General features: G+C 48.5%; 1 protein-coding gene across 1 annotated transcript; it reads left to right on the top strand.

Moving 5' to 3' along the window:
- Positions 1-6,495: 6,495 nt before the first annotated feature.
- LOC109749267 (E3 ubiquitin-protein ligase WAV3) lies at positions 6,496-11,806 on the top strand. The gene is made up of 2 exons (XM_020308235.3): positions 6,496-6,979; positions 9,639-11,806. Exons 1-2 carry the CDS (start codon positions 6,770-6,772, stop codon positions 11,505-11,507), a joined length of 2,079 nt encoding a protein of 692 aa, XP_020163824.1. The 5' UTR covers positions 6,496-6,769; the 3' UTR covers positions 11,508-11,806.
- The last annotated feature ends 515 nt before the right edge of the window (positions 11,807-12,321 follow it).

The following is a 12,321-nucleotide window of genomic DNA, read 5'->3' as shown; positions in this document are numbered from 1 at the left end:
CGGTGGCCAACGGAGGGAGCGAGGCCAGCGGCGACGGGGGATCCACCGCGGCGGGGGAATCGCCCAGGTCGTCGCCAGAGCTCGTGGACTCTATCCCCAATAAACTCTTTGCGCTCATATGATCTTCCTCTAAACCGTATATACGCCATAGGGCTAGGCGCATGTATTATCTTTCTGTTGTAATCTAGTTGATAGGTTATTGTGTTGATCTCTATCTTGTATAGCTAACTTGGAGATCAATCCACAACCTAACGAACTAATTATGTAAACCCTAGCCGCACCTATGGCTCTATATAAACATGCAGCGCGTCCCTCTAGGCGTCCCTCTAGGCATACGCTTAAACCAAATTTACAATTTTTTCCGAAGCAAGATCAATATATGTTATTTTCTTCACCCGTGTCTTTGCTTGACATGCCACCGCGGGGGCAACTTGCATAGAAACAGTTTTCTAGGTGAGATACATGAGATTTGCGCAGAAAAAACAAGCCGTTCTGCCGTGGGAAAATCAGCTCAATAGGTCGTAGAACACAGCTTTCTAGCTTCAACTGCTGTACTATTCTTTTGGTTTGCCATTATGGATCGAATTTGCATTTGAACTACGAGTAGTTTGACATGGTGCATACTGAATTTGAAATTGACTTTTTCTGTGATGACACGAATCGTTGACAATAAGTTTCTAAAACCTTCCATTGCATTGTTGGTTGACAGTGCGAGGGATCACCGTATTTCCCCTGGAGGCCATGCCCCTTGACGTTGAGTACTACTGCTTTGCTGTCGAAGGGAAACGTTTGTCCGACCAACGTTAGGCCAACTTCACCGCGCGACCCCATCCTGTCCGGCTCCGTCCGTTTGGGGTAAAATGGACAAACGAGGCGGCCCAGCGCGCGACGGCCCGGATCCATCTTGTCCGTTTTGTGTCCGGGCCGACCCATTTCAAGCGCAAACTTGCGCCGGGTTTGGGTCGCGGCGGACACCAAACGGACGCGCGCCTCGTCCGCGTTGGGGCCGCGTGGCAGGCGGCCACCCGGCCACCTACCTCCCATCCGCCCACATCAATGCGCACGAGCAGGCGGCCCCACCTGTCATCCGCACATCGGAAGGTCGCCGTCCTTCTTTAAGTGGGAAGCGTGGACCGGTCGTCGTCCACACTGCCCCACGCCACCCCGCGGCCTCCTCGAAACCCGACAGCGCCGAACCCTAGCCGAAGCCCTCCATTGTCCTCGAGCTCGCCGGCTGGCCACCTCGAAGCCATGGGCTTCTGGAACCGTAAGGGGAAGCACGACCGTGAGGCCGGCTCCTCCTCAGGGCGCCGCCGCGGCTCCGTGAAGAAGGAGGAGCCCGCGTCTCCGCCCGCGTCTCCGCCGCGCTCCTCCCGTCGAGCCCCCGCGCCGGCCCCCTTCACCATCAACCCTAGGCCCGCCGGCGAGCGCGACCGGCAGTACCTCGCGGCGGACGTGTGCCGGCGGTACTGGGATACGAGGACGCCGGTCCCATGGAGCGACGTCCACCTCCCCAACGGCTGGCACCTCAGCGCCGATCGGGTCCCGATCCCGCCTGTGACGGCGAGCGGCCGCGCGCGCCGCGATGAGATCGAGCGCCGCCGCCGCGTCCTCCCCGACGACCTGTTCTACGACGACGGGTACACCCCAGATTCCAACCTCTGGGACACGTGGCTCTGGGACGAGCACGACACGCGCCGTGCGTCATACTTCGCCGGCACGGTGTCGGGGCCGCGGCGGCCACGTCGAGAGGTGTGCGGGCATACGCGCGTGCGCGGCCTCACGCCCACGCCGTCGCCTTCCCCGTCTCCGTCACCACCTCCACCTCCTCGCATGACAGCGGAGGAGGAGGCCCGGCTCGTGCAGCATGTCATGGACGACTCCATGTACACCCACGACGAGCGCCAATGGGACGGCTTGGAGGAGGCGATGGCACTCTCTGCCGCCGGTGACGTCGCCTTCCCCGAGCTGCAAATGGTGGCCGTCAAGGAGGAGGAGAGGAGGGAGGAGGCGATGGGGGAGGAGCCGGTGGCCGCGTTCCACCCGGGCCTGGTGGGCGAGGGGTGGGGCTGGTCCTGCACTGCTCCGGAGATAGCCGCCGCCGTGGGCGTGAACTGGTGCGCCACTCCGCCGCGGTCACCGGAGCGGGAGGCGTCGCCACGGGAGGAGGTCGTGCAGGCACCTCCCCCCGTCCAGCCCGCCCCCGTCTACCACGCACCGCCGGCCCACCTCTGGACGCCGCCGGCCTACGTGGACCTCGTCAGCGACGACGACGACGCCGACGGCCACTGAAGACGGCGACGGCATCGAAGGGCACGGGCAGGAGCGCGCTGGCGGCGGCCTTTTTTTATTTTCTTTTTTATGTTTAATTATGTCAAGTTGGACATGAAACTGAGCCGTTTTGTGGCCATGGACCCTAACTTAAGTTTTAAGTTTTTTAAACTACGTTTATTTACTTTTTTAAGTCATTTTGTTTAAGTTTTTATATTTTTTTTGTAAACACGTCCCACACGGACAAGATTTGGGGTGCGGCTGCGCGGTGGGCGCACGAACGACCCAACGGACAGAGACGGACACGAGCGAGCCCATCGACGCTTTAAAGGGACAAAATCCGGTCAAAACGGACGTCCGTTTGGGGTCGCGCGGTGGAGATGGCCTTACGACCTACGCTACGGCGGTCACTGCTGGAGCAGGGCCCGGGATGGAGACGGTGCTGATGGTCGCCAGGTTGGCGGCGGTCGACGTGCAGGTGCAGTGCGCGACCGTCGCCGTCCCCTGCAGCCTTCTGAAATCTGATAATGTTGCCCGGCACTGCTGCGTGCGGGTGATGCGGCCCGTGGGCCATCGAGCCCGTGCAATGATGACACCACCGGAGTGGACTTTCGCCCCGTCCCGTCCCGTCCCGGAGGGACAGCGACATGGCTCGCCATCACGCTGCCTGCTTTGCTTTGCTCCGCTCCTCCGCCGCACCAGGCTCTGCTCCACCGTTTACAATGGCAACAGCCAGCAGTGCGTCGGTCGATCATGCATGCCCCCCTTCCCTTTCCGGCTCCAGCCGGGCCTAGCCTAGGGTTGGGTCGTGCACGATTGAGTCAGCTGCGTGCATGATTCGCGCCGGCACTGCCCGTGAACCGGCCGCTCATGACGCAGTTATAGCCAGCCGGGCCGGAGGAAGGTGGTAGCGCCAGCCGATTGATCTGGGTCTTTCTTGCTGTGTTAACAAGTGCGTCTGTGCGTGCATGCTATAAAGTCGAAAGCTTTTCGGATGCAATTTGCCAAAGGCGTGCGGTGTGCGTGTGTGCCGGTGGTGGCCTTTTGGGACGGGACGCGCCTTTTGGCAGCCCGTAAGTTCACCACAAACTTTCTTTCTTTCTACTAGCACCAAAAGATATATATCATGCGGCTTTTGCGGCTGAAATGAAATCTACAGCGTGAAAAAGGCAGCAGGTTGCTAGCATTTACTACCAGTACTCCTGGTCGTGGATGAAGGTGCACTGCGTGCTTCGCTCTGCAGAACCCCCTTAAAAACTCCGCTCGTCAACGCAGCAGGTGCAGCATTATTTTTTCCCGATACGCCACGCCCCCCTACGTACGAGTCCTTCCATCAAAGTATAATAAGCGTGGATGTACTCTGCCTTGAATCGAGTAGCGCGTGCATGCATTCGATGAATCTCGTGCGTCACTCACCAATTTATATAATTATATTTCTGTTCGTTGAGCTCGCTTACGCGCTGAAGCAGACGACCCAACGGCTGCATCATCATATTGGTGTGACGGTGTAACTCGGTGGTGGTTCACCTGCATCGGGCAACTTAACCGGGTCCCAACTACTGGATCGTCCTCCCTCGTTTCCTCAATCGGCATTGCTTATTCCGTTGGTGCAAGGACGGATGACGTGACGGGAAACGCGTTAGGGTTAGGCTGCTTGGCACATGAGCACTGCACACTCCAACAGCATGACCGGTCTTCCACGCCAAGAAGTTAGTTCGTTCTGAAACGGCGAGAAGCAGACCCCGAAAGCATGAGCAGCTTGCCGTTGCACTGCCTCTGCCTGCCAGTGCCAGCCAAGTGGACAACGGTGGAGTGTTTGATATGATAGACTAATAACATCGCCATGAATTTTTCTCCATTATGGAAAAGGAGGACAAGTCAAATTACCGCTTGAATGATATGCCGTGGATCTTATTTTACCTCCTCCCCGTTTTCGGGTCCTTTTGTTATGTTCTGTTTTGTTTGCTCTTTTTTGGCCTATTTTGGACTTGAAGAGCTTTCAGCTCCATCTACCCCTTTGAAATCTTGTCGTTTCCTTCTAATGCACAGTGATAAAAACATTCACGTGTGTGTTAAAAAAAAATATCGATTCCTTTTTATGCTAGACTTTCCACCAATAAGACAAATTATATCGTTTTAAAAGGAGAAAGCAAGTAAGCTTACACCCAGGGGTTTTCCTAAAGTACATGGAAACACTTAGCCACTTAGGCCCCGTTTGGATTGCCGTTTTTGCTGGTATTCAGCTGGTTAAGGATACACGTTGGACGCGTCGTTTTGTTTCCAAGTGGAAAATCAGGTGTGAATGATAATCTACACCCGTAATAAAAAACATGTGCATAAATTTACGCCCATCCCAAGCGAGGCCTTAGAGAATCTCCAATGACACCAATACTATTGTCATTCACGTGATTTCCACGCCTTCTCTTATATCTCTTCATTTTCTATTACATCTCCTAATTGAAGATTATTATGAACAATGTCTTTTTCATCCGGGGCCCTTCTACATCTGTGCTCCGCAATTTTTTTCATTTTCCTATCTCCTTTTTTTTTCTTTTCTTTTTGACTCCCTCCTTCGTCTCAAGAAGAAGATGACATAGAGCATGAAGAAATCATTGACATATTGTTATCAAGATGGTCCTACGTCTTATACCTAGACATATTTTACAAAAGGAGTAAATTTCACACTTTATTCTCAGGGTGCGATCTTGTGTAGTCATATTGTCCCTTTTTGGGTCTCATGCCACATCTATCTAATTCATTATTTCCCCAAACTAACAAGGTGAGTCTATTTTATTAGGATGACATGGCGGTCGACTAGGCGGACAACTCAAATCCTTATCTACCATGGTTGTCTGATATGGCTCATCAATTATTGACAAAATTTCATATAGTCGTCTAGGGATGGCAGTTTTGCCCATTGGTATGGGTACCCGTGGTACTTGCCTGAATACAGTGGGCATGGGATGAGACTTTAATTTGTACCCAGTAATGGTATCCATACCCGCAAAATATGGCTAGGGCATCGGTATGAAATTGTGTATGTGAGTAACCCAATGGATACACAAAAAGAGTTAATATTATGAAAAAAAACTCCTATGACATGTGGGGTTACATCAAACCCCTACGATCCTACCAAAAACCAAAAACCCATGATTCCTGAAACCAGTTGTAGCCCACCGGCCTGCCACTTCTCATATGTCCTACGTGATTAATTTCTCTACTTTTTTATATGGTAATGCGATATATTGTACACACCGGATATCCATTGGGTAGGGGCACTGGTGTCAATTTGTGCCCACGGGTATTGAAGTGGGTGGGTATAGATGATTTCTGTGGATATGAGTTTGGACAGAAGGGGCTTGTGCCGATCCATACCATATCCATTGCCATAATTCGTCCTTAGGAATGGATCCAGCTGTCGGTTGAAAAGAAGTTATTCTCTTCGTCCTTATCTCCTCGTTTTCTACGATTGAACTTTGACCATTATTAGCATCTTTAATATATTAATTATTCATTAATTACTGAAATAAAAATTTAAACAATACGTTTTACCTTGTATTGAATTGTAAATTTTTTTGTGACATATAGTAACAAACATTTTGTTAGTCGGATTGATGGTCAAAGTTGGACCTGGCAATATGAGTGTGTCATATTTTAATAGGAACATGCAGAGTAAAAATACGAAATTGCCTAGTTAAGGCCTCCTTTGGTTCGTAGGAACTTTGTATAAATTGCATAGGATATGATTCTTACAGAGAAAATTCCTTTAGAGCCTTAGTTTGTAAAATATTCCTGAGTCCTGGTTCACTAGTCCCCCATCATATTTTGATCATGACTTTAACTGTTAAAATATAAATTGTACGTACCAAAACAATATCATTGTAAAAATTATTCAAATTCGAACATTTTTTTTTGACATGCATGAACGTTTTGCTAGTAAGTATGTGAACAAACTTTTAAATTTTACAAAAATCTATATTTAAACACTGCCGTCCCCGTTCAAGCGCTCCACTGGCAGGGCGAACCAGAATTCAATGCACCGCCTCCGGCGTCCTGTGACCTCCAGCTCCAACTAGGCGCTCCCTCCTCACCGCCGCCTCTCCCGGTGACTTGATTACTTGCTGTAAAAAAAAAGAAAGAAAAAAAACGCCGTCCCGGAAAGGAGCCAAACCCCCGTCGTCACTGGATTTAAACCCCCACGCTGACCTCTGCTCCGCCTCCCTTCCTTCCCTTCCCTTCCCTTGGCATCCCTTGCACGTTTCTCCTCTCCTCTCCTCTCCTCTCCTCCCGCGGGTCAAACCAAGCCAAAGGACAGAAGAAGCCGCACCCAAACGCTCCACCTCCAGCCCCTAATGTCGTGCCGCCTCCCCTCCAATTCCACCACAGCCGCAACGCACCAGCCCCCCACCCCTCCCACCCGCACAGCGGCGGTATAAGAGCCCGGGCGGAGAGAGCCGGGTTGGGTTGGTTTGGGCCTGGGAACTGGGATCGCGGCGCGATGGAGAGCGCGTGGAGGAAGGCCAAGAGGGCGCTGGCCCTCCGTCTCTGCGTGCTCGTCCCCGCCGAGGGCGATGGGAGGCCGGCGGCCTCAGGCGCCGGCGGGTGTCGGGGCGAGGCGGCCGTGACGGTGGGGTCCGCGCCCGAGGAGCCGGCGGCCGGCGGCGGCGCGTTGCGGAGGTCCAAGTCCGGGAGCAGGTCCTCCTCCAAGGTGAGGCAGTTTCCGTTTGCATTTTCTGCATAATAATACCTCGCGTTTACTGAATTAGATTTGAAATGCTGGTTTGTAGCGAGATCCGTATCCGTCCGCGCGAATTTCGGGTTCTCCTGACCTGCCTGTGATTTATTACTAGAAGATGATCGATATTCTGCATGCCTACGATATTTTAGACTTGGTTGCCTTCTAAAGCGTTTTACAAATTCAGCGCTCTTGGAAGAAGATACTTATGTTTTTTTTTCGAATAAGAAGATACTTGTGTGGATTACTACCCCTGTAGACTGTAACCGATTCCGAGCGTAGCCATCGTCCTCGTGATCGCCGCCGTTGCTTTGTTTCGTGCGCCCCTTCCGAATCATACACGTCCCTGTTCTCAATCCTGTACTACTACTAGTATTGCTGCGGCTTTGGGCCATTCACTTCTTTCCCTCGGCAGCAGATAGTAGTAGGAGCAAACTTCCAATACAGTGCTGCGCCAGCCGTGATCTGCTCAGCGCCATATCTTTTTAAGCTAATCCATATTTGACTTTGCATTGGATATGCATAATTGCTTACGACGCGGGCCCACTTTCCTATTGCATCCCACTATTAATGAATTCCACTTGCCCCCTCCCCTGAAAAGGACCGAGAAAAGCTTTGCTTCCTTTGCTCATCACCTGCCCGTGGCGCCGTCACGTGGAGCAAATCCCCGACTCTTTCCTCCTACCACCAGCTTTCTGTCTTTATGGCAAATGTTCCAACTTGGCACCAGCGATGCAAATTCATGAAATTGTTTCTTGTTTATGGTATCATTTTTCTGTGGTGAATGTGCCTCGACTGCCAACTGCAACTGCAACTGCAACTGCAACTGCATGCATGGTTTGACCATGCGTATGTATGACAATTCAACAAGCAACCTCACGAGGATTGCGCCTCTTTACTTGACATTTTGTTGTGCCCTTTTCCATATAACAAATAATTTTTTTGTAGAACAGGAAGTGAATTACTTATGATGGATTTAATAACACATTTATGTTTGTGTGCGTTCTTTTTTTATAAGTTGGATCGGAGCACAGCCTGCACCTAGTTTAGTTTTGGTTCTTTTGTTATGTATCATATTCTTGTATGTTATGTCCTTCAAGTTGGTTGGTTTTACTTTGCATGCGAAGGTAGCCTTTACCATTTGCAAAACCATTGAACTTAAATATATGGGATTGAAACTTATGGTGGTGATAATATATTCTAAGTGAATGGTCAATTGCTTCAGTATAACAACATGTGGGGATAAGACCAGATTTTTTCTTTGCTTTGAAAGTTTGGTGGTAGGCGGCTGGGCCCTGTTCAAAGGTTGTACTTGGTTTGTACTTTCGTTTCGGCAAAATTCATGAAATAGTTAACCTGGTTTTGTTTGTAAAAGTTGACACGAACATTTACCTCCGTATGCTTGTAGTAGTTTGTTTGGCAAATTCATGAAACAGTTAACCTCTTTATCTTTGTGAAACACTTAACCTCTTTATCTTTGTATAATAGTTGACACAACCAATTACATTTTCTCGATGGTGATGGACCAATCAAAAACAAATTGCTAGACTTGATGTTGGTTTACCCTGTTCTTATAATGGAGTTTGATCTGTGATTTGATAGAGTTGTGCCCTTGTCTCCTCTTTTTATCATGCATGTAAGGTGGTACCGGACCCAGACACGGGAAAAATGTCCTTTCGTAGGCTAGCGTTGGCAGGGTCAAAATGGAACTGAATGTTTGTCCTTTCCATGCAAAAATGGAAACGGTGAGCATTTTCTGGAAACTTAAACAGAAAAGTTCAGAACTTAAGCGGAAACTTTGCCCCGGAAAAAGATACATAGTCCGAATAGCTGTTTCTGCTGGAAACAGAAACAGTTCCGGAATTTCTGTTGATATAACTGTGTGTCTAGCTCATAATCAACTAGCCAAAGGCCCATCCACAATGACCCTAAATTATTTTCCTGTCTAGCTCCCGATCTTTTCTCTTAGAACACAATGCTACCCTCTAGGCTCGCACGACTCGGAGAACTTGTGGTCATGCTGATACATTTTGTTATTGTTATGCTGCCAAAGGTCGAAATAAATACTTTGTCATTTTCTAAAAATTTAAAAAAATTAATCCCCACTCTTTCATTCAACTACCAGAGTTCTTTTTCAGGGCAAACGTTCCAACTTGGCACTATGCACTATCCATCGTAAGAAATGCAAATTGATGAAATAGTTGTTTAAATTATTATTTTGTCTTGACTGCCATCTGCATGCTTGGTTTGACCATATGGGTGCCAATTCAACAAGTAACCTCGTAAGGATTACCTCATTGAGCTGACATTTTGTTGTGCATGCTCGCCGACTTTTCATAAAAGAAAAGTGAACCGTCTACAACAGAAATTTAAGTACTTACGATGTAATGTCATGTATTTTGTAAGGTTTATGTATTTTGTTTCTTCTAATTTGATCAGGAGCACAGCCTGCAGTTTGCATTTTTGTGTAGGATATCCTTTGAGTTAATGAGTTTACTTTGCATGCAATGTAGCTTAGACCATTTGCAGAACAACATATATATGTGCCATCCAAGAAGCTGTTTATTTATTTATTTTTGGGTAGATTTTGATGGAATTATATTGATCTCTATTTTTTTTTGTACTTGAACAGAGGAAATGTGCAATATGCTTTGACTCTATGAGATCAGGCCATGGTCAAGCCTTGTTCACTGCAGAATGCTCTCATAAGTTCCATTTTCACTGCATTTCATCCAATGTGAAACATGGGAATCATGTCTGCCCAGTCTGCCGGGCAAAGTGGAAAGAGATACCCTTGAATCGCTCACTCTCTTCCAACATTCCTGATGGAAGACGTGGAATTAATGGAGTCCAATTGCCACAACAAGATGCCTATGTGGCTCTTCTCCACCAAGTTCCAAACCGTCAGCGAGGAGTTCGTCGCTTACATACTTTTGAGCCAACAGACTTCAATGACGATGAATCTTTACAGCAGACAGAAGCTACTGACAGTCTTAATTCTCGGTCTAAGAAGACTGCAGAAATCAGTACATATCCAGAATTCTCATCCATTCCACAGTCATCATCTCAAGATGGATTTTCTGTTCTGATCCATCTGAAAGCTCCCAGTGCTAGCTCAGACCAGGCCACAGGCAGATTGGTCAATGAAAGCTCAGTTAGATCCCCAAGCGGACGTGCTCCTGTTGATCTTGTCACAGTGATTGATATTAGTGGCAGTATGGCAGGCACCAAGCTGGCACTGCTAAAGCGGGCAATGGGCTTTGTGATTCAACACCTTGGTCCATCTGATCGCCTTTCTGTAATTGCTTTCTCATCTTCTGCCCGAAGGCTGTTCCACCTTCAGCGCATGTCGCATTATGGCAGGCAGCAGGCCTTGCAGGCTATTAACTCGCTTGGTGCTGGTGGTGGCACAAACATTGCTGAAGCACTTAAGAAAGCTACGAAGGTGATTGAGGATCGCAGCTATAAGAATTCAGTGTGCAGCATCATTCTTCTGTCTGACGGGCAAGATACCTACAACCTTAGCTCAAATGCTCGAGGGGGCTCGAAAGATTATAGCACACTTGTCCCGCAGTCTATTCTGGATGATACACGGCGTATGCTGCCTATTCATGCTTTTGGATTTGGAGCAGACCATGATTCAGACTCCCTGCATTCAGTTGCTGAAGCTTCTGGTGGCACATTTTCCTTTATCGAAGATGAAGGCGTGATGCAGGATGCGTTTGCTCAATGCATTGGTGGGCTTCTTAGCGTCGTCGTACAGGAGATGCGACTCAACATGGAATGTGTTCATCCTGGTGTTCAACTCTGTTCCATCAAATCTGGTAGCTACCCAAGCATGATGGCAAGGGATGGGCGGAGCTGTTCAGTTGATATTGGTCATCTGTATGCTGATGAGGAGAGAGACATTTTGCTGTCAGTGAACATCCCACAGTCTCGCGAACAGACCTCACTGTTAAAGGTTGCTTGTTCTTACAGGGATCTAACAAATGAGACCATCAAGCTTAAAGTCGATGAGGTGAAGATCAACAGGCCGATGTCAGCCATATCTGAAAATGTATCCATTGAGGTTGATCGTGAGCGGAACCGCATACAGGCCGCTGATTCTATTGAATCTGCGAGGGCTGCTGCTGAGAGGGGTGCTCTCGCTGAGGCTGTGACCATTCTGGAGGACTGCCGGAGGAGATTATCAGAGTCCTTTGCTAGCAGGAGCGGGGACCGTCTATCCTTGGCCCTTGATGCAGAACTGAGGGAGATGCAGGAGAGGATGGCAAGTCGCCAGCTCTATGAAGCTTCAGGGAGGGCCTACATGCTATCTGGACTGAGTTCGCATTCCTGGCAGCGAGCGACGACGCGCGGGGACTCGACAGAGAGCAGCACCATTGTTCACTCCTACCAGACGCCATCCATGGTTCAGATGTTACAGCATTCGCAGAGCCATATCCCTTCGCCTCCGGGCCAGCAGCCACAAGCCCGACCACCCAGGCCGTCGGCAAGGTAGTTGAACCGTTTCGTCTTGGCAGCCAAATGCGCTGACGATGGCCAAGGATGTCGCCTTAGCTTTCAAAGTTGTTTCCTTGATTGCTGGACATAGTACCTGTTGATTCTTCTGCTTATTTGTTTAGTTGAGACTGTCGTGGTGGGTTTATACCGAAGAGATTGAGCTGGGTAACGAATACCGGGTACATTCTGGGATATCAGTATGTATTACCCTGTTCTGTCAGGAATAATATTTGGGAAATGAGGCTGGAATTGTAATTAGTCTGGATTGTTTCCTTGAATCCTAAATTCTTCTGCCTATTTGCTTATCTGGTGTCAGTCGTCTTTAATACACTGCATTCATCTAAAACGGATCGTCACAACATGGGGGCAACGGAGCACTTTATTTTAAACTGCTCTAAAAAGATGCGTAAAAGATTTGAATTTTTTTTTAAAATTACATGAATACGGATGCATGTGGTCTAAGTACATGTGGAATTTCGTTCAATAATACTCTGTAAACTAATATAAGAGCGTTTAGATTACTAAAGTAGTGATCTAAACACTCTTATATTAGTTTACGGAGGGAGTACATTGTATTACGTGCTGCACAAAAAGACAAAATTTCTGTCCAAAAACAAGCCCCTAATTTTCATGTATTTTGTCTTTTTTGTATCTTTTACATGCAAGCATGTATATTGCTGAAATTTTGGCCTGATATACTGCATTGCTATATGTCATGCACACAAAAATTCGAACTGTAAAAATGTGATTTTTTTGAACTTCAAAATAAAGTGCTCCGTTGCATCCGTGCTCAGAAGTCAATTTTCGGCATT

This window comes from Aegilops tauschii, chromosome 2, assembly GCF_002575655.3.
Source record: "Aegilops tauschii subsp. strangulata cultivar AL8/78 chromosome 2, Aet v6.0, whole genome shotgun sequence".
Classification (NCBI taxonomy): Eukaryota; Viridiplantae; Streptophyta; class Magnoliopsida; order Poales; family Poaceae; genus Aegilops; species Aegilops tauschii.
This window is presented reverse-complemented; position numbering and strand designations above follow the sequence as displayed.